Source organism: Mustelus asterias, chromosome 12, assembly GCF_964213995.1.
Source record: "Mustelus asterias chromosome 12, sMusAst1.hap1.1, whole genome shotgun sequence".
Classification (NCBI taxonomy): Eukaryota; Metazoa; Chordata; class Chondrichthyes; order Carcharhiniformes; family Triakidae; genus Mustelus; species Mustelus asterias.
Window position 1 is genome coordinate 44,583,970 of NC_135812.1, and position 23,449 is coordinate 44,607,418.

General features: G+C 51.6%; 1 protein-coding gene across 2 annotated transcripts in view; it reads right to left on the reverse strand.

Moving 5' to 3' along the window:
- The window catches only part of LOC144501412 (cytochrome P450 2J6-like), a 73,860-nt gene extending 58,686 nt beyond the window's left edge, over positions 1–15,174 (reverse strand). The window contains exons 1-2 of one of the 2 annotated variants that reach the window (XM_078225138.1): positions 14,851–15,174; positions 5,659–5,827 (exon numbers count right to left, since the gene is read on the reverse strand). In XM_078225138.1, coding sequence (XP_078081264.1) covers positions 5,659–5,827; positions 14,851–15,060 — 379 coding nt within the window. In that variant the 5' untranslated portion in view covers positions 15,061–15,174. The remainder of the gene's footprint in view (positions 1–5,658; positions 5,828–14,850) is intronic. The other variant, XM_078225139.1, reaches the window with a different exon arrangement.
- Between the last annotated feature and the right edge of the window lie 8,275 nt (positions 15,175–23,449).

A 23,449-nucleotide genomic window follows, 5' to 3' on the forward strand; every position in this document is an offset into this window, starting at 1 on the left:
TGTCGCCCCGAGCAAACTGTGACCCATCGCCCCGAGCAATCTGTGACCCGTCACCCCGAGCAATCTGTGACCCGTCGCCCCGAGCAAACTGACCTGTCACCCCGAGCAAACTGACCTGTCGCCCCGAGCAAACTGACCTGTCGCCCCGAGCAATCTGTGACCCATCGCCCCGAGCAATCTGTGACCTGTTGCCCCGAGCAAACTGTGACCCGTCGCCCCGAGCAATCTGTGACCTGTCACCCCGAGCAATCTGTGACCTGTCGCCCCGAGCAATCTGTGACCCGTCGCCCCGAGGAAACTGACCTGTCACCCCGAGCAAACTGTGACCCGTCGCCCCGAGCAATCTGTGACCCGTCACCCCGAGCAAACTGTGACCCGTCACCCCGAGCAAACTGTGACCCGTCGCCCCGAGCAATCTGTGACCCGTCACACCGAGCAATCTGTGACCTGCTACCCTGAGCGCATTGTGACCCGTCACCCCGAGCGATCTGTGACCTGCTACCCTGAGCGCATTGTGACCTGTCGCCCCGAGCAATCTGTGACCGTCGCCCCGAGCAATCTGTGACCCGTCACCCCGAGCAAACTGTGACCTGTCGCCCCGAGCAATCTGTGACCTGTCGCCCCGAGCAATCTGTGACCTGTCGCCCCGAGCAATCTGTGACCTGTCGCACCGAGCAAACTGACCTGTCGCCCCGAGCAATCTGTGACCTGTCGCCCCGAGCAAACTGACCTGTCGCCCCGAGCAATCTGTGACCTGTCGCCCCGAGCAATCTGTGACCCGTCGCCCCGAGCAATCTGTGACCCGTCACCCCGAGCAATCTGTGACCCGTCGCCCCGAGCAAACTGTGACCCGTCACCCCGAGCAATCTGTGACCCGTCGCCCTGAGCAATCTGTGACCTGTCGCCCCGAGCAAACTGACCTGTCGCCCCGAGCAATCTGTGACCCGTCACCCCGAGCAATCTGTGACCCGTCGCCCCGAGCAAACTGTGACCCGTCGCCCTGAGCAATCTGTGACCTGTCGCCCCGAGCAATCGGTGACCCATCGCCCCGAGCAATCTGTGACCCATCGCCCCGAGCAAACTGACCTGTCGCCCCGAGCAATCTGTGACCCGTCGCCCCGAGCAAACTGACCCGTCGCCCCGAGCAATCTGTGACCCATCGCCCCGAGCAATCTGTGACCCATCGCCCCGAGCAAACTGACCTGTCGCCCCGAGCAATCTGTGACCTGTCGCCCCGAGCAATCTGTGACCCGTCGCCCCGAGCAATCTGTGACCCGTCGCCCCGAGCAATCTGTGACCTGCTACCCTGAGCGCATTGTGACCTGTCGCCCCGAGCAATCTGTGACCTGTCGCCCCGAGCAATCTGTGACCTGTCGCCCCGAGCAATCTGTGACCCGTCACCCCGAGCAATCTGTGACCCGTCACCCCGAGCAATCTGTGACCCGTCACCCCGAGCAATCTGTGACCTGCTACCCTGAGCGCATTGTGACCTGTCGCCCCGAGCAATCTGTGACCCGTCACCCCGAGCAATCTGTGACCCGTCACCCCGAGCAATCTGTGACCTGCTACCCTGAGCGCATTGTGACCCGTCACCACGAGCAATCTGTGACCTGCTACCCTGAGCGCATTGTGACCTGTCGCCCCGAGCAATCTGTGACCCGTCACCCCGAGCAATCTGTGACCCGTCACCCCGAGCAATCTGTGACCTGCTACCCTGAGCAATCTGTGACCCGTCACCCCGAGCAATCTGTGACCCGTCACCCCGAGCAATCTGTGACCTGCTACCCTGAGTGCACTGTGACCTGTCGCCCCGAGCAATCTGTGACCCGTCACCCCGAGCAATCTGTGACCTGTCGCCCCGAGCAATCTGTGACCCGTCGCCCCGAGCAATCTGTGACCCGTCACCCCGAGCAATCTGTGACCCGTCGCCCCGAGCAATCTGTGACCCGTCGCCCCGAGCAATCTGTGACCCGTCACCCCGAGCAAACTGTGACCTGTCACCCCGAGCAATCTGTGACCCGTCGCCCCGAGCAATTTGTGACCTGTCACCCCGAGCAATCTGTGACCTGTCACCCCGAGCAATCTGTGACCCGTCGCCCCGAGCAATCTGTGACCCGTCACCCCGAGCAAACTGTGACCTGTCACCCCGAGCAATCTGTGACCCGTCACCCCGAGCAAACTGTGACCTGTCACCCCGAGCAATCTGTGACCCGTCACCCCGAGCAATCTGTGACCCGTCACCCCAAGCAAACTGTGACCCGTCGCCCCGAGCAATCTGTGACCCGTCACCCCGAGCAATCTGTGACCTGTCACCCCGAGCAATCTGTGACCTGTCACCCCGAGCAAACTGACCTGTCACCCCGAGCAATCTGTGACCTGTCACCCCGAGCAAACTGTGACCTGTCACCCCGAGCAATCTGTGACCCGTCACCCCGAGCAAACTGTGACCCGTCGCCCCGAGCAATCTGTGACCCGTCACCCCGAGCAATCTGTGACCTGTCGCCCCGAGCAAACTGTGACCCGTCACCCCGAGCAAACTGTGACCCGTCGCCCCGAGCAATCTGTTACCTGTCACCCCGAGCAATCTGTGACCTGATGCCCTGAGCAATCTGTGACATGTTGCCCTGAGCGCACTGTGACTTATAGCCCCGAGCGCACTGTGACCTGTTGCCCTGAGCGCACTGTGACTTATAGCCCCGAGCGCACTGTGACTTATAGCCCCGAGCGCACTGTGACTTATAGCCCCGAGCGCACTGTGACCTGTTGCCCTGAGCACACTGTGACTTATAGCCCCGAGCGCACTGTGACCTGTTGCCCTGAGCACACTGTGACTTATAGCCCCGAGCGCACTGTGACTTATAGCCCCGAGCGCACTGTGACCTGTTGCCCTGAGCGCACTGTGCCCTGCTACCCTGAGCGCACTGTGACCTGTTGCCCTGAGCGCACTGTGACCTGTTGCCCTGAGCACACTGTGACTTATAGCCCCGAGCGCACTGTGACTTATAGCCCCGAGCGCACTGTGACTTATAGCCCCGAGCGCACTGTGACTTATAGCCCCGAGCGCACTGTGACTTATAGCCCCGAGCGCACTGTGACCTGTTGCCCTGAGCACACTGTGACTTATAGCCCCAAGCGCACTGTGACTTATAGCCCCGAGCGCACTGTGACTTATAGCCCCGAGCGCACTGTGACTTATAGCCCCGAGCGCACTGTGACCTGTTGCCCTGAGCACACTGTGACTTATAGCCCCGAGCGCACTGTGACCTGTTGCCCTGAGCGCACTGTGCCCTGCTACCCTGAGCGCACTGTGACTTATAGCCCCGAGCGCACTGTGACCTGTTGCCCTGAGCGCACTGTGCCCTGCTACCCTGAGCGCACTGTGACTTATAGCCCCGAGCGCACTGTGCCCTGTTGCCCTGAGCGCACTGTGACCTGTTGCCCTGAGCGCACTGTGCCCTGTTGCCCTGAGCGCACTGTGCCCTGTTGCCCTGAGCGCACTGTGACCTGTTGCCCTGAGCGCACTGTGACCTGTTACACAAAATGCACTGTGACCTGATGCCCTGAGTGCACTGTGACCTGTTACACAAAATGCACTGTGACCTGATGCCCTGAGTGCACTGTGACCTGTTACACAAAATGCACTGTGACCTGATGCCCTGAGTGCACTGTGACCTGTTACACAAAATGCACTGTGACCTGATGCCCTGAGTGCACTGTGACCTGTTATCCTGAGTGCACTGTGATCTGTTGCCATGAGTGCACTGTGACCCGTTGCCCCCAGCGCACTGTGACCTGTTACACAAAATGCACTGTGACCTGATGCCCTGAGTGCACTGTGACCTGTTATCCTGAGTGCACTGTGATCTGTTGCCATGAGTGCACTGTGACCCGTTGCCCCCAGCGCACTGTGACCTGTTACACAAAATGCACTGTGACCTGATGCCCTGAGCGCACTGTGACCTGTTGCCCTGAGTGCACTGTGACCTGTTACACAAAATGCACTGTGACCTGATGCCCTGAGTGCACTGTGACCTGATGCCCTGAGCGCACTGTGACCTGTTACACAAAATGCACTGTGACCTATAGCCCCGAGCGCACTGTGACCTGTTATCCTGAAGGCACTGTGACCTGTTGCCCCGAGCGCTCTGTGACTTGTCGACCCGAGTGCACTGTGACCTGTTACACAAAATGCACTGTGCCCTGATGCCCTGAGTGCACTGTGCCCTGTTGCCCTGAGTGCACTGTGCCCTGTTGCCCTGAACGCACTGTGCCCTGTTGCCCTGAGCGCACTGTGACCTGTTGCCCTGAGTGCACTGTGACCTGTTGCCCTGAACGCACTGTAACTTATAGCCCCGAGCGCACTGTGACCTGTTGCCCCGAGCGCACTGTGACTTATAGCCCCGAGCGCACTGTGACCTGTTGCCCTGAGTGCACTGTGACCTGTTGCCCTGAGCGCACTGTGACCTGTTGCCCTGAGCGCACTGTGCCCTGTTGCCCTGAGCGCACTGTGACCTGTTGCCCTGAACGCACTGTAACTTATAGCCCCGAGCGCACTGTGACTTATAGCCCCGAGCGCACTGTGACCTGTTGCCCTGAGTGTACTGTGACCTGTTCCACAAAATCCACTGTGACCTGTTGCCCTGAGTGCACTGTGACCTGTTCCACAAAATCCACTGTGACCTGTTGCCCTGAGTGCACTGTGACCTGTTACACAAAATGCACTGTGACCTGATGCCCTGAGTGCACTGTGACCTGTTACACAAAATGCACTGTGACCTGATGCCCTGAGTGCACTGTGACCTGTTACACAAAATGCACTGTGACCTGATGCCCTGAGTGCACTGTGACCTGTTACACAAAATGCACTGTGACCTGATGCCCTGAGTGCACTGTGACCTGTTCCACAAAATGCACTGTGACCTGTAGCCCTGAGCGCACTGTGACCTGTTGCCCTGAGTGCACTGTGACCTGTTGCCCTGAGCGCACTGTGACCTGTTGCCCTGAGCGCACTGTGACTTATAGCCCCGAGCGCACTGTGACCTGTTGCCCTGAGTGCACTGTGACCTGTTCCACAAAATCCACTGTGACCTGTTGCCCTGAGTGCACTGTGACCTGTTACACAAAATGCACTGTGACCTGATGCCCTGAGCGCACTGTGACCTGTTCCACAAAATGCACTGTGACCTGTAGCCCTGAGCGCACTGTGACCTGTTGCCCTGAGTGCACTGTGACCTGTAGCCCTGAGCGCACTGTGATCTGTTGCCCTGAGCGCACTGTGACCTGTTGCCCTGAGCGCACTGTGACCTGTTGCCCTGAGCACACTGTGACTTATAGCCCCGAGCGCACTGTGACTTATAGCCCCGAGCGCACTGTGACTTATAGCCCCGAGCGCACTGTGACTTATAGCCCCGAGCGCACTGTGACCTGTTGCCCTGAGTGCACTGTGACCTGTTCCACAAAATGCACTGTGACCTGTCGCCCCGAGCGCACTGTGACCTGTCGCCCCGAGCGCACTGTGACCTGCTCCTCAATACGCCGATTGACTGCCCTGCAAATTGAGTGATGGAAAGTTCAGTGACTACCAACAGAAACAGTTAAAGTCAATCCCAACCCACCCCTCTGGTTTGTGAGTCTGTCTCTGAAACTTGGTACATTTACCTTCTCCCACGAGTTTCAATAAATGTTGATAAATTTGAAAGTCAGGCCGGTCAGCGAAATCCTCAGATTTCTTCACCAATGCCTCTTTTAGAGTTTCGAAACCGTTCAGGATCACTGTGTTTCTCCATCCAAATTGTAAACTGACCACATTGCCGTATTTCTTCCACAGCTTAAAAAAATAAAAATAAATGAACAGCCAGGGGAAAGCATGAGCCTATTATTGTAGGTTTGACATTGATCACTTACAGATCAGTACAAATTGATCAGTTTGGAATGATTTGAAACAGATGCAGTAAGTTACTCAGTATGGAACCATACACCTGGCCCAATTGTTGCTGGGCTCCAATATGTTGCCATTCCAGCTCTGCATGCAATGTTAGTGTTGGGTTCTCCATGTACAGTGAATATTTTTTTGACTAATGCAATCACCCATCCAGCAGTCTGTGCCTCTGATACACTAAGAAATGTTGTGCAAGCATACACATCTGCAAAATGTTGCATGAAGCATTAGAGCTTCAGCTGGTGGATATCAGCTCTCCAATTCCACTTGCGCTTGCTCCTCCTCGCTTTTGGGTTCTGACTAAGTTGCGTCTCCATTACTAATTGTCCCTGTCCCTGGGTTGGATACATGTGCTGTCGCTAGCCACTGCAGGAGTGGGGATGCAGTTTGGCTTCACTCACATCCCCTTGGAAATCTAGAGAAGGCAAAAGGAAGAGTAACATACTTTAAAATCCAGAAACGAAAGAGCCCTTGAAATTGGTGAAATGTTACGTTTATTGCGCCAGTGGCATAATGTGTGAATGAGCGAATACATAAGGAGAGCATAGCAAAGGATGGCACTGAACTGGAACCTACAAAAGAAACCCCACCACTCCTTCCCTGCTTTGTAGGTTACCCCATGCACAGAATCGTCAGGCATGACTCCTGATCAGCAAAGGGTTGCAGCTTAATGATCCCTCTCATGTGCTGTACAGTCAGATGATAGGAATTTAGCGAGAGTGGGATCTTGAGGCAGGTGCAGGGTATAATTAAAACCACGAGCCAATAGCAAGTGAGCAAAATATGAAAGATCAGAATAATTAGTGACATCCAAGGCCATAGAAAATGACTGAATATGAATTAAGGAGAGGATACCATCATTAAAGGGATCTGAATTGCATTCACTTAAGATCTGATGATAAATAAAGAACAAAGAACAATACAGCACAGGAACAGGCCCTTCGGCCCTCCAAGCCTGCGCCGCTCATGTGCCCAACTAGACCATTCATTTGTATCCCTCTATTCCCAGTCTGTTCATGTGGCTATCTAGATAAGTCTTAAACGATCCCAGCGTGTCCGCCTCAATCACCTTGCTTGGCAGTGCATTCCAGGCCCCCACCACCCTCTGTGTAAAATACGTCCCCCTGACATCTGTGTTGAACCTTGCCCCCCTCACCTTGAACCCGTGACCCCTTGTGTTCGTCACCTCCGACCTGGGAAAAGCTTCCCACTGTTCACCCTATCTATGCCCTTCATAATTTTATACACCTCTATTAGGTCACCCCTCATCCTCCGTCTTTCCAGGGAGAACAACCCCAGTTTACCCAATCTCTCCTCATAGCTAAGACCATCCGTACCAGGCAACATCCTGGTAAACGTTTTCTGTACTCTCTCCAAAGCCTCCACGTCCTTCTGGTAGTGTGGCGACCAGAACTGGATGCAGTATTCCAAATGTGGCCTAACTAACGTTCTATACAGCTGCAACATCATATGCCAACTTTTATATTCTATGCCCCATCCAATAAAGGCAAGCATGCCATATGCCTTCTTGACCACCCTCTCCACCTGTGCTGCCACCTTTAAGGATCTGTGGACTTGCACACCCAGATCCCTCTGTGTGTCTATACTCCTGATGGTTCTGCCATTTATTGCATAGCTCCCCCTTACATTAGATCTACCGAAATGCATCACTTCGCATTTATCTGGATTAAATTCCATCTGCCATTTCTCTGCCCAATGTTCCAGCCTATCTCTATCCTGCTGTATTGTCCGACAATGTTCATCACTATCCGCAACTCCAGCAATCTTTGTTTCGTCCGCAAACTTACTGATCACACCAGCTACATCTTCCTCCAAATCATTTATATATATCACAAACAGCAGAGGTCCCAGTACAGAGCCCTGCAGAACCACCACTAGTCACAGACCTCCAACCAGAAAAAGACCCCTCCACTGATACCCTCTGTCTTCTATGGCTAAGCCAGTTCTCCACCCATCTAGCTAGCTCACCTTTTATCCCGTGAGATTTAACCTTTTGTGCCAGTCTGCCATGAGGGACCTTGTCAAACGCTTTACTAAAATCCATATAGACGACATCCACGGCTCTTCCCTCGTCAATCGTTTTTGTCACCTCCTCAAAAACCTCAACCAAATTTGTGAGGCATGACCTCCCTTGTACAAAACCATGCTGTCTATGGCTAATGAGATTATTCAGTTCTAAATGCGCATATATCTTATCTCTAAGAATCTTCTCCAACAATTTCCCTACCACAGACGTCAAGCTCACTGGCCTATAATTACCCGGGTTATCCTTGCTACCCTTCTTAAATAACAGGACCACATTTGCTATCCTCCAATTCTCTGGGACCTCACCTGTGTCCAGTGAAGAGACAAAGATTTCTGTTAGAGGCCCAGCAATTTCATCTCTTGCCTCCCTGAGGAGTCTAGGATAGATGCCATCTGGCCCTGGGGATTTGTCTGTCTTAATGTTCCCTAAAAAACCTAACACTTCCTCCCTTATAATTGAGATTTTTTCTAACGGGTCAACACAACTCTCTGAGACACTACCAATCAACACGTCCCTCTCCTTTGTGAATACTGATGCAAAGTATTCGTTTAGGATCTCTCCTACTTCCTTTGGTTCTAAGCATAATTCCCCTCCTTTATCCCTGAGAGGTCCGATAACAACCTAACAACCCTCTTGTTCCTAACACATGTATAAAATGCCTTGGGATTCTCCTTAATCCTGTCTGCCAGGATTTTGTGACCCCTTTTTGCCCTTCTAACTCCCTGTTTGAGTTCTTTTCTACTTTCTCTGTATTCCTCCAGTGCTCCATCTGTTTTTAGCTGCCTGGACCTCATGTATGCCTCTTTTTTCTTTTTGATTAGACCCACAATTTCACTGGTTATCCATGGCTTCCGAATCCTACCTTTCCTATCCTTCCTCTTTACAGGCACATGCCTGCCCTGCAGTCCTATCAAGTGCTCCTTAAAAGACTCCCACATGCCAGATGTGGATTTACTCTCGAACAGCCATCAAATCCTGCCTAATCGAGCTGTAGTTAGTCTTCCCCCAATTCAGCACCTTACCCATAGGACAACACTCAGCTTTTTCCATTACTATCCTAAAGTTTACAGAATTGTGGTCACTATTTGCCACATGTTCCCCTACTGAAACTTTGATGACCTGACCAGGCTCATTCCCCAGTACTAGGTCCAGTATAGCCCCCTCTCTAGTTGGACTGTCAACATATTGTTCCAAAGAACCTTCCTGTACGCATTATATAAATTCTTCCCCGTCCAGGCCCCCAGCCCTAAGCGATTTCCAGTCTATACGAGGGAAATTAAAGTCTCCCACTACAACAACCCTATTTTTTCTGCACCTGTCCAGAATCTCCTTACATATCCGTTCCTCAACTTCCCGTGGGCTGTTGGGAGGCCTGTAGTATACCCCCAGCATAGTGACTGCGCCCTTCCTGTTTCTGAGCTCCACCCACAGTGACTCGTTACCTGACCTTTCCAAATTGTCCACCCTCTGTACCGCAGTAATATGCTGCCTTACCAGCATTGCTACTCCCCCACCTCTCCTAGCCCCTTCTCTGTCTCGCCTAAAACACTTATATAGTTAAAATAGTTAATAGGAGTAGGCTAAATTCAAATATTATCTAGATACATGGATAGATACATAGCTATCCATATCATATGTAGGTAAACATTTAAGCAAAGTGATGGTACAGTTAATACCCATTGCCTGCAATTGCTGCCCCACGCTTCATCTCCAGGAAACTTCATGTTTCCAGAATGCTATGGGACACGGTTCAGAATCAACCCCCCCCCCCACAACCTTCCCCCCCCCCCCCCCCCCCCCCCCGCCCCCCCGCGGCACCTGGGGCACTTAAAATTCAATTCATTAACCTGGAATTGAAAGCTACTCTCAGTAATAGTGACCATGACAACTATCATCGATTGTCGCAAAAATCCATCTGGTTCACGAATGGCCTTTAGGGAAGGAAATCTGCCGTCCTTATCCGGTCTGGCCTACAGGTGACTCCAGACCCACAGCAATGTGTTGATTTTTGAATGCCCTCTGAAATGGCCTGGGAAGGCACTGAGTTCAAGGACAATTAGGGATGGGCAACAAATGCTACCCAGCCAGCGACACCCACATGTTCAGGAAGCACCTCCAGTTGCTCAAGCCAAACCCAAGGTTTCTGAGCTTAAGGAGCAGCTGGACTCACTGTCACTATGGAGGCTGGAGTTCACATTCTGGGGGATGTTCACCCTCGGGTGTGGAGAGTTCAGGAAAACTGTACAGACTGGGTCTCTTTTCTCTAGAAAAGTGAAGACTGAGGGATGAGCTGATAGAGATCTTTAAGCTAATGAAAGCAGAAGAAATGTCTTTATTCAGAATGGTTTGAATGATTAATTTATTTTATCACAACTAGTAGTTCAGGCAAATGGTAAATGTGCATTTAAGAGAAAGCCAGATAAAGACAAGCGGAAGAAATGAACAGAAGGATTTGTTGGGTGAAGAAATATGGGAAGGGACTCATTTAAAGCATAAAACACCCAAATTGACCTGTGGGACCTCATGACCTGTTCATGCACTAGAAATACTATATAATTTGCTGCTTATGGTAGTTGGAGGTCAATTATCTCAGTCTCAGACATCACTGCAAGAGTTCCTCATGGTAGTGTCCTAGGCCCAACCATCCTCAGCTGCTTTATCAATAACCTTCCCTCCAAGATCAGGCCAGAAATATGGATGTTCACTAATGGTTGTGCAAAGTACAATACCATCCATGTCTCCTGAGATAGTGCCTGGACAAGATCAGGTTCTGGCTGATGAGTAAAACATAACACTTGTGCAATACTATTGCCAGGTCACAACCAACTTAAATAAAGAGAGAATCTAACCATCTCTCCATGACATTCAAATCACAAAATAGAACTATCAACATCTTGGGCTTTATTGTTGATTAGAAACTTACTGGGCCAGCCATATAAATACATTAGCCAAAATAGCAAGTCAGAGGCTGAGAATTCTAAGGTGACTAACTCACCTCCTGACTCGCAAAATCCAATTCGCCAACTACAAGGCACAGGCTAGCAGTGTGATGGATTACTCACCCTGTGCCCAAAGGAGGGCAGCACAGTGGAAAAACTGCCCTTGCCTGAAAACCCGCCCTGGCTTCCTGGTTAGTGCTTGTACCCCCCTCACTGGGGCCTGCTTGTCTGGCCCACTATCCCCCCTTATCTTCATGGTCTTCATTGATACCCCTGCTCCGGGCTGACTAGAGTCCTAGCAGTGGCCACTACTCCCGGTGGCGCTGCTGAACTGAAGAGCTGCTGGCTCCCTGATTGAGTTCTTGGCGGCAGGGCATCATTCCTCATGAGGGCAGAAGCCACAGATAGCTGCCTGATGACCGTAAAATTGGGTCATGGTTTCAAAAGGCCAGAGGAGGCAAGTTCACCTTCGACTTTTCAGCCAGTGGATGGGGCCACCACCTCTGTATAAAATTCAGCCCATAGATGGATTATTTTAGTGCATTTTTGCATCCGCACTGATTTTTACTCTTTGAGCAATAATGGTGGGAGTATTCCTGAGCTGAAGAAGAGCTGGAAGAGCACATGAAGCATAAAACACCAAAATTGACCTGTTGGACCTAGTGACCTGTTTATGCAATACAAGTACTATATAATATTGCTGCTTATGGTGGTTGGAGGTCAATAGCTGCCTCCCTCCCAAAAGATGGTCCCCCTTTCTTGAATGACAGCAACCCAGCCAGTGAAAGCTGAATCAATGAGCTACATGAATGAGGCGGAAAGAGGCCTTTAACAGGCCATTAATTGGCCACTTAAGGGCCTCAACAGACCCAAGGGAAACCTGACACCTTCCCACCAGAATATGGGCGTTTGAGGGGGTACATGAGCGCTTGTTTTTTTACTCTTTCATGACATGTAGGCATCGCTGATGTTCCTAACTGTCCTTGAACAGTGGGTCTGGAGTCCCAGTAGCTCTGGAGTCAAATGTAGACCAGATCAGGTAATGGCAGACTTCCTTCCCTAAATTACAGTAGTTAACAAATTGGGTTTGATGCACTATCAATTACGACACAAAGACTCCAGTGAGTGAGGGAAACTAATAGGCTTTTATTCACAGAGAACAGGAGCACACCCTTGTAGCTGACCTGGTCTAGGCTGAGGCAAGGAGGCGGGACCATCACCTTTATACCCCACTCTGGGTGGAAAGGGAGGAGTCTCAGGTGGAAAGGGAGGAGGTTTTGTGAGAGGGAGGTCATGCCTCACTAACCTGGTGGTGTTTTTTGAAGAAGTGACCAAAATGGTTGACGAAGGAAGGGCCGTGGATGTTGTCTATATGGACTTTAGTAAAGCGTTTGACAAAGTCCCTCATGGTAGGCTAGTGAAAAAGGTCGGATCTCATGGGATAAAGGGGGAGGTGGCTAGATGGGTGGAAAACTGGCTTGGTCATAGAAGACGGAGGGTGGTAGTGGAAGGGTCTTTTTCCGGCTGGAGGCCTGTGACTAGTGGTGTACCGCAGGGCTCTGTATTGGGACCTCTGCTGTTTGTGATTTATATAAATGATCTGGAAGAAGGAGTAACTGGGGTGATCAGTAAGTTTGCGGACGACACAAAACTGGCAGGACTTGCAGATAGTGAGGAACATTGTCAGAGGCTACAGAAGGATATAGATAGGCTGGAAATTTGGGCAAGGAAATGGCAGATGGAGTTCAATCCTGATGAATGCGAAGTGATGCATTTTGGTGGGAATAATGTAGGGAGGAGCTACACGATAAATGGAAGAACCATAAAGGGTGTAGAGACGCAGAGGGACCTGGGTGTGCAAGTCCACAGATCTTTGAAGGTGACGTCACAGGTGGAGAAGGTGGTGAAGAAGGCATATGGCATGCTTGCCTTTATAGGACGGGGCATAGAGTATAAAAGTTGGGGTCTGATGTTGCAGATGTATAGAACGTTGGTTCGGCCGCATTTGGAGTACTGCGTCCAGTTCTGGTCGCCACACTACCAGAAGGACGTGGAGGCTTTGGAGAGAGTGCAGAGGAGGTTTACCAGGATGTTGCCTGGTATGGAGGGGCTTGGTTATGAGGAGAGATTGGGGAAACTGGGGTTGTTCTCCTTGGAAAGACGGAGGATGAGGGGAGACTTAATAGAGGTGTATAAAATTATGAAAGGCATAGATAGGGTGAACGGTGGGAAGCTTTTCCCCGGGTCGGTGGTGACGTTCACGAGGGGTCATAGGTTCAAGGTGAAGGGGGGGAGGTTTAACACAGATACCAGAAGGACATATTTTACACACAGGGTCGTGGGGGCCTGGAATGTGTTGCCGGGCAAGGTGGTGGAGGCGGACACACTGGGAACGTTTAAGACTTATCTAGACAGCTATATGAACGGAGTGGGAATGGAGGGATACAAAAGAGTGGTCTAGTTTGGACCAGGGAGCGGCGCGGGCTAATTGTTCCTTGTTTCTCGTTTCAAGGCTTCATTCTATGATCATCTTGCTGGTGCCAGTACAGAGCGAGACTGCGGATAGTTGGGAACCTGTCTCGGGGGCAGGGAATTCATATGGTGTTCGTAAAGCAGAAGTGGAAATGAATAGGGTTGGGAAGCATTTTCTGATCAGGGCCAGTGTGATCTCCTGGACTCGTTTCGATCGCCTCAGGGGGTCGGAGAGGAATTTCCCAGATTTTTTTCCCCCATATTGGCCCTGGGGTTTTCACTCTGGGTTTTCGCCTCTCCCTGGAGATCACATGGTCTGGAATGGGGGGGTGGGGGTGAGTTAATAGGTTGTGATGAACAAAGCATCGTAGCTGTGAGGGACAGCTCGGTGGATAGGATATTAGGATGTAGATAGGCTGGAAAATTGGGCGGAGATCCTAGATTCAGGATTCAATCCTGGGGAGCGGCGCGGGCTTGGAGGGCCGAAGGGCCTGTTCCTGTGCTGTATTGTTCTTTGTTCTTGTTCTTTGTTCTTTGTTCTTAGAGTCTCGGGCCAGGTGCAGCGTGGGTGTGTCCAGGCACATACATGTAGTAACAGTGGTTCACCACAGGGTTTTTACAACAATTGATGATGATTTCATAGTCATCATGATTGAGACTTTTTCAAGTTGCGATATTTTCTTTATTGAATACCTGCCGTGGTGGAACTTGAACCTATGTCTGGGCCTCCAAATTACTCGTCCAGTGACATTACCACTACACCCCCCCCACTCTTATAATTTATGAATCCCCTCTGCCTTCAACTACGCTAGCAGGGAGGTGGTGGGGGAGGGGTGCTTTAAAATTCACCCCTTTATTTACTTTGACCATTCCAGACATGGTTCACACTGGTGACTAAAGTGAGGGTGTTACACATTCCTCAATCTCATTTCCAGGATCAAAGCTGGATTACAACAAAACAGCATTTAGTGAAATCCTCACTATCTTTCCTCCTCAATATTTTAGCTCTCAACTGCTCTCTTTCTCTCTCCTATCTCTGAAATTAATACGTCTTCTACTGACCAACTGCAATGAACATCAGCCTGAAGCTTCACTGAAATCTGAAACTGTAAACAACCATTACACACATCAGTAGCTAACCTTACACAATGTAAGAATTATATACTTATTGTGAAATTGTGAAACTCCATTATTGGAATCTTCACATAATCTAAACCTGGAGCAACATCATGATGAGATTGAAAAGTTATATTTGATCACATTACCAAAATCTATCATAAAGAAGGAGTTATACAACAGGTTAAAGAGAGAAAGTGAGACATTAAGAGGAGAGGAGTGGAGGAAGGTATGAAAAAGCAAAACAGATAGAAACCGAGAGGGTTAAATCCACAGAACTGGATTCCTCACCTCCAGCCAGCCCCTTTCACTCCCTGTTTCTCACTGTTTGAATTTACCTTTGTAAACGATAGGTGAGGGTTGCTCAAGTCGACCTGAAGAATGTTCCCAACGAAAGGCAAACCCCAGGGCCCGGGAGGGTAGTTCTGACATTTCTTCCGTCGCTTCATGAAGTCAAGGGCCAGGGCAAACACAGTGAAGAACAAGGCCAGCACAGTGAATCTGTCAAATACTGTGAACAGGAACCTGGGGAAAGCTGAGAGCTCCATGTTCACCAGAGAGACAAACACTTGGCCAGCAGCCAAACAGCAAAGAACAAACTCTGCTCAGTCTGTTAGCTGAGTGTCAGTGAGCTCTGCTGCAGAGTTTTACTGGGAGAGGTCATTCAATCTTACGTAACACGCAGCACTTCATTACAGCATCATGTGACTTTGTTTACTGACCCAGAGTTTGTATAACTATAAAAGGAGAACTTATCTGTCAATCACTTCTTTATTCTTCTTCAAATTGTCATAAATTCAACTTTGTAGCCAGATTAATTGAACAAAAGATTGGAGGTGATTTAGAAGCTGCAGAAGTTACAGATGATTTTGGATTGTTCTGACACAAACACAAAGCCTGTGCTATCAAGGCCTATCTTTCTAGAAGCTTCCTTTGGGTAGCAGAAAAATTCAATGGCTGTAAAATCGGACAGAGCTCGGAAATAGCTATTGCATGATGTACTTGACCTATCCCATTACTTCCAATGTTCACAAACTTGTGGCTTCCTGCAGATTTACATGGTAGCTGCACACAGGCTAAATGAGCTGTTGAGAGTGGGTGCTGTCTGCCTGCCTCAGTAGGGAGCCCAAGATTGTGTGACGCTAGTGCCAAGTAAAGTTTGCACTACTTAAAGGGGAAGTGCATTCTGGCTGCAAAAGCAACCTTGAATTATGGCACAACAGGGCAGAGAGTGAACTCCATGATGCCGTGACGGAAGAAATGCCAGAACTACCCTCCCGGGCCCTGGGGTTTGCCTTTCGTTGGGAACATTCTTCAGGTCGACTTGAGCAACCCTCACCTGTCGGCGGCACGGTAGCACAGTGGTTAGCACTGCTGCTTCACAGCTCCAGGGTCCCGGGTTCGATTCCCGGCTCGGGTCACTGTCTGTGTGGAGTTTGCACATTCTCCTCGTGTCTGCGTGGGTTTCCTCCGGGTGCTCCGGTTTCCTCCCACAGTCCAAAGATGTGCGGGTTAGGTTGATTGGCCAGGTTAAAAAAAATAAATTGCCCCTTAGAGTCCTGGGATGCGTAGGTTAGAGGGATTAGCAAGTAAATATGTGGGGATAGGGCCTGGGTGGGATTGTGGTCGGTGCAGACTCGATGGGCCGAATGGCCTCCTTCCGCACTGTAGGGATTCTATGATTCTCTGTGCCTGGAGGTCATGATGTGGAGATGCCGGCGTTGGACTGGGGTAAACACAGTAAGAAGTCTCACAACACCAGGTTGAAGTCCAACAGGCTTATTTGGTAGCAAAATCCACTAGCTTTCGGAGCGCTGCCCCTTCGTCAGGTGAGTGGGAGTTCTGTTCACAAACAGGGCATATAAAGACACAAACTCAATTTACAAAATAATGGTTGGAAAGCGAATCTTTACAGGTAATCAAGTCTTAAAGGTACAGACAATGTGAGTGGAGAGAGCGTTAAGCACAGGTTAAAGAGATGTGTATTGTCTCCAGCCAGGACAGTTCGGGAGATTTTGCAAGCCCAGGCAAGTCGTGGGGGTTACAGATAATGTGACATGAACCCAAGATCCCGGTTGAGGCCGTCCTCATGTGTGCGGAACTTGGCTATCAGTCTCTGCTCAGCGACTCTGCGTTGTTGTGTGTCGTGAAGGCCGCCTTGGAGAACGCTTACCCGAAGATCAGAGGCCAAATGCCCATGACCGCTGAAGTGCTCCCCAAAAGGAAGAGAACAGTCTTGCCTGGTGATTGTCAAGCGGTGTTCATTCATCCGTTGTCGCAGCGTCTGCATGGTCTCCCCAGTGTACCATGCCTTGGGACATCCTTTCCTGCAGCGTACCAGGTAGACAACGTTGGCCGAGTTGCAAGAGTATGTACCGTGTACCTGGTGGATGGTGTTCTCACGTGAGACGATGGCATCCGTGTCGATGATCTGGCATGTCTTGCAGAGGTTGCTGTGGCAGGGTTGTGTGGTGTCGTCACTGCTCTCCTGAAGGCTGGGTAGTTTGCTGCGGACAATGGTCTGTTTGAGGTTGTGCGGTTGTTTGAAGGCAAGAAGTGGGAGTGTGTGGATGGCCTTGGCGAGATGTTCATCTTCATCAATGACATGTTGAAGGCTCCGGAGGAGATGTCGTAGCTTCCCCGCTCCGGGGAAGTACTGGACGACAAAGGGTACTCTGTCCGCCGTGTTCCGTGTTTGTCTTCTGAGGAGGTCGGTGCAGTTTTTCGCTGTGGCACGTCAGAACTGTTGATCGATGAGTCGAGCGCCATATCCTGTTCTTATGAGGGCATCTTTCAGCGTCTGAAGGTGTCTTTTGCGACCCTTCTCATCCGAGCAGATCCTGTGCATACGGAGGGCTTGTCCGTAGGGGATGGCTTCTTTAATGTGTTTAGGGTGGAAGCTGGAGTAGTGGAGCATCGTGAGGTTATCCATGGGCTTGCGGTACAGTGAGGTGCTGAGGTGACCGTCCTCAATGGAGATGCACGTGTCCAAGAATGCAACCGATTCTGGAGAGTAGTCCATGGTGAGTCTGATGGTGGGATGGAACTTGTTGATGTCATCATATAGTTGTTTCAGTGATTGTTCACCATGAGTCCAAAGAAAGAAAATGTCATCGATGTATCTAGTGTATAGCGTCGGTTGAAGATCCCGTGCGGTGAAGAGGTCTTGTTCGAACCTGTGCATGAAGATGTTGGCATATTGAGGTGCGAATTTGGTCCCCATGGCTGTTGCTGCTGGTGGTGATGCCAAGTGATTCCTGTTAAACTCGGCATCACCACCAGCAGCAACCAAGCCTCCCCCGGTACCACAGTAGAAAACAGTACCACTGCAGGGAAGTCCATTGTCAACTTGTCGGACTACACACTTCAACCAGATGAAATCGAAGTTCTCAGCCGAGAGCTCAATTTCTGCCCCATCACCAAAATAGACCCCATCAGTCACGCAGCAGACACGGAGGAATTCATCAGGCGAATGAGGCTGCGGGAGTTTGGTGGTCTCACATGAATGCTTAAGGCCAAATGTCATATCCCATTTACTGCACCTATTTCTCAAACTCTGCTCAATCACATCCACTCCCCAAAAAAATTCCCATACTTGGTGACTGATCCTAACATTCAGTTTCTTCATCTCATCCTCACAGTGCGCAAGCCTCAAAAACCACATTTCATAGCTTGAATACACTGTCAGCTGTTCAAACATGTCAGCTGCAACATCCAAACATATTGCAGCACACTCACTGATTCATTTCCCTCTCTCTTGGTGCCCAACCAAAGCAGCAGCACTTAACCAGTAGGAGACAGGCAGAGCCATCACTGAAGCAGCCAGCAGGCAAGCAGTGACAATTGAAAAGGATGGTCTGCTCAACAAAAACAGAAAAGGCTGAAAAATCTCAGCAGGTCTGGCAGCATCTGTGGAGTGAGAATAGAGCTAATGTTTCAAGTCTGAATGACACTTCATCAGAGCTAAGAGCAAAAGTAAATCAGCAGACATTTATACTATGAGGGTGGGGGGGGGGGGGGGGGTGGAGCTGAAATTGGACAATGGAAATGTAAATGATGATGAAGAAGGTTGAAAAAGGTGCTAAAAGTGTCCATTAAGATGTCCCTCTGCACAGCAGCATGTTGCAATTTTTTACCATTTAAATAAGTCAATTTTGCTGTTATTCCTGCCAAAATGGATGACCTCACATTTACCAACGTTGTACTCCATCTGCCAGACCCTTGCCCACTCACTTAAACTATCTATATCCCTTTGCAGACACAAAGTGTATCCTCTGCACACTTTGTACTACCACTCAATTTAGTGTCATCTGCGAATTTTGACACACTATACACTTGGTCTCCAACTCCAAATCATCTGTGTGAATTGTAAACAATTGTAGTCCCAACACTGATCCCTGAGGCACACCACTAGTCACTGATCGCCAACCGGAAAAACACCCATTTATCCCTACATTTTGCTTTCTGTTAGTTAACCAATCCTCTATCCATGCTAATACACTACCCGTAACACCGTGCACCTTTATCTTATGCAGCAGCTTTTTCTGCAGCATCTTGTCGAATGCCTTCTGGAAATCTAGACACACATCCATTAGTTCCCTGTTGTCCACCATGCTCGTAATATCCTCAAAGAATTCCACTAAATTAGTTAAATGTTGGGTTCCTTCATCCAAGTCACTGATATGGACTTTAAATAGTTGAGGCCCCAGTACTGAACTCTGTTGCACTGCACTTGTTACATCTTGCCAATCAGAAAATGATCCGTTATACCTACTTTTGGTTTCCAGTTAGCTACCCAATATTCTATCTAAGATAATACATTACCCCCTACGCCATGAGCTCTTATTTTGCATAGTAATCTTGTCAAATGCCTTTGGGAGATCTAAGTAAAGCACATCGACAGATTCCCCTTTATTCATAGATAAAAGCAAATTACTGTGCTTGCTGGAATCTGAAACTGAAAAGGCTGGGAAATCTCAGCAGGTCTGATAGCATCTGTGGAGAGAGAACAGAGCTAACGTTTAGAGTCTGGATGACCCTTCGTCAAAGCTGTCTGAAGTCCTTTCTTTATTTTTCCTTCTAAAATCCTGTTCCCAGGACCTGGCTTTCATGCTTATGAACTACATCTGGAAGAACACGAATAAATGGGGAGGTTGTGGCATAGTGGTCCCAACGCCCCCACCCCTCCCAACGCCCCCACCCTTCCCAACGCCCCCACCCCTCCCAACGCCCCCACCCCTCCCAACGCCCCCACCCCTCCCAACGACCCACCCCTCCCAACGCCCCCACCCCTCCCAACGCCCCCACCCCTCCCAACGCCCCCACCCCTCCCAACGCCCCCACCCCTCCCAACGCCCCCACCCCTCCCAACGCCCCCACCCCTCCCAACGCCCCCACCCTTCCCAACGCCCCCACCCCTCCCAACGACTCACCTTTCCCAACACCCCCCACCCCTCCCAACGCCCCCACCCCTCCCAACGACCCACCCCTCCCAACACCCCCACCCCTCCCAACGCCCCCACCCCTCCCAACGACCCACCCCTCCCAGCAACCCACCCCTCCCAACATCCCCACCCCTCCCAACGACTCACCTTTCCCAACACCTCCTCCCCTCACAACGCCCCCACCCCTCCCAACGCCCCCACCCTTCCCAACGCCCCCACCCCTCCCAACGCCCCCACCCCTCCCAACGCCCCCACCCCTCCCAACGACCCACCCCTCCCAACGCCCCCACCCCTCCCAACGCCCCCACCCCTCCCAACGCCCCCACCCCTCCCAACGCCCCCACCCCTCCCAACGCCCCCACCCCTCCCAACGCCCCCACCCTTCCCAACGCCCCCACCCCTCCCAACGACTCACCTTTCCCAACACCCCCCACCCCTCCCAACGCCCCCACCCCTCCCAACGACCCACCCCTCCCAACACCCTCACCCCTCCCAACGCACCCACCCCTCCCAACGACCCACCCCTCCCAGCGACCCACCCCTCCCAACATCCCCACCCCTCCCAACGACTCACCTTTCCCAACACCTCCTCCCCTCCCAACGCCCCCACCCCACCCAACATCCCCACCCCTCCCAACGACTCACCTTTCCCAACACCTCCTCCCCTCCCAACACGCCCACCCCTCCCAACATCCCCACCCCTCCCAACGACTCACCTTTCCCAACACCTCCTCCCCTCCCAACACGCCCACCCCTCCCAACACCCCCACCCCTCCCAACGCCCCCACCTCTCCCAATGCCCCCACCCCTCCCAATGCCCCCACCCCTCCCAACGCCTCCTCCCCTCCCAACACCCCCACCCCTCCCAACGACCCACCCCTCCCAACGACCCACCCCTCCCAACACGCCCACCCCTCCCAACGACTCACCTTTCCCAACACCCCACCTCTCCCAACACCCCCACCCCTCCCAACGCCCCCACCCCTCCCAACACCCCCATCTCTCCCAACGTCCCCACCCCTCCCAACACCCCCACCCCCACTGCCATCAGTGACCTACTGCTGTGCCTTATTTGTATGCCTGATATGAAAGCAAACTCAAGGCCTGGAAGATTGTGCTTTTCATTGTTAACTGGATTCACAACTTTTTCTGCACATCAAAACTATACTTTTGTAAAATATGAAAACATACACACAAATAAAGCTGCTGGACAGAAACATTTCAAGAAAAATCAAAGGGAAACAGGAAAAACTGGATTTCTCTCTCAATATTTTTTTCCTCCCTCGATCCCCAATTTCTTTATGAGAAATTTTTCTCCTAAAATAATTTATTGCGTAAATACAAAAGAGGAGGAAAGCCACACTAAAAGAATTGAACTTTTTTTTTCTTACTGCTTTTCCAGCTATAATTTGTAAGCTTGAAAGCCAAGCCAAGCACAGGAAGGAAGGTTGTAGAAGGAAAAGTAATTATTCTTTTTTTCACATAGGGCCCTATTTTACCATTTTGATTCTAAGTGCTGGGCGAACTTGAATCTGTGAGTGTTTCAGATCCGACTTTTAGATCCGTTCTCTGGTGCCTCCATTCGCACTCGACTTGAAAAAATATCAGCAATTCCAAATTGCGCTGTAAAAGCCTGTGGGCGGGGCTTAATGCGCCTAAAATCTTGCAGATCTGACTGGCGCCTCCAACTGCACATGCACAAAAAAAAAGATAAAATGCTACTCCCCTGCCACATCCCTCCCGGGCAAGATAACGTCTCCCCCTGGACCCCACAGACATTTCCCCATCGCCCACAATATTACTGACCCCCTTACCCCCCAACACCCTGCCACCCAGACTGATCGCAGGCCCCTCCCCTCTTCCCCCCACCACCCAGACTGATCGCAGGCCCCTCCCCCCAGACTGATCGCAGGCCCCTCCCCCTTGCTACCCAGACTGATCGCAGGCCCCTCCCCCTTCAGCCCCAGACTGATCGCAGGCCCCTCCCCCCCACCACCCAGACTGATCGCAGGCAGAGTGGCAGCAGACCGCCCCCCCCTTCCCTCCCACTGATCACAGGAAGAATGGCAGCGGACCCATCTTCCCCACCCCGATCTCAAGCAGAGAGCCATCGGATGCTTGGCATTTACTTCCTCACTCACGCTCACTGACGAGGCACCTGAATCAGACTGATATGGAGGACGCCTGTTTTGCGCCGATTCCGGATGGGCAAATGTGGTGGTAAAGGGGGAAGTGGTGGTAAAGTTGGTAAAATTCCCTCCCTTGCCTCTAATTCCCTTTCTCCCTCCAATTCTCTCAAAGCTTTACCTCTTATTCCCTCACCTCTTATTCCCTCTCTCCTCCCAATCCCCCCTCTCCTTCCTAATCTCTCTCCCTCCTTTTTCCCCTCTCCCTCCTATTCCCTCTCTCTCATAGACACACTTGGTGCTGCTGTCCCACCACTGGCTCTCCCCGCCCATGCTGACATTCCTCTCTCTTTCACACACAGACTGACCCCCCCCCCATTCACACACAGACTGACCCCCCCCCCCATTCACACACAGACTGACCCCCCCCCCATTCACACACAGACTGACCCCCCCCATTCACACACAGACTGACCCTCCCCCATTCACACACAGACTGACCCCCCCCCATTCACACACAGACTGACCCCCCCCCCATTCACACACAGATTGACCCCCCCCCCATTCACACACAGACTGACCCCCCCCCATTCACACACAGACTGACCCCCCCCCCATTCACACACAGACTGACCCCCCCCCATTCACACACAGACTGACCCCCCCCCATTCACACACAGACTGACCCCCCCCCATTCACACACAGACTGACCCCCCCCCCATTCACACACAGACTGACCCCCCCATTCACACACAGACTGACCCCCCCCGAATTCACACACAGACTGACCCCCCCCATTCACACACATACTGACCCCCCCCATTCACACACAGACTGACCCCCCATTCACACACAGACTGACCCCCCCCATTCACACACAGACTGACCCCCCCCCATTCACACACAGACTGACCCCCCCCCATTCACACACAGACTGACCCCCCCCCCCATTCACACACAGACTGACCCCCCCCCATTCACACACAGACTGACTCCCCCCCATTCACACACAGACTAACCCCCCCATTCACACACAGACTGACCCCCCCCATTCACACACAGACTGACCCCCCCCATTCACACACAGACTGACCCCCCCCCATTCACACACAGACTGACACCCCCCCATTCACACATAGACTGACCCCCCCCATTCACACACAGACTGACCCCCCCCGATTCACACACAGACTGACCCCCCCCATTCACACACAGACTGACCCCCCCATTCACACAGAGACTGGCCCCCCCAATTCACACACAGACTGACCCCCCCATTCACACACAGACTGACCCCCCCCTATTCACACACAGACTGGCCCCCCCCATTCACACACAGACTGACTCCCCCCCCATTCACACACAG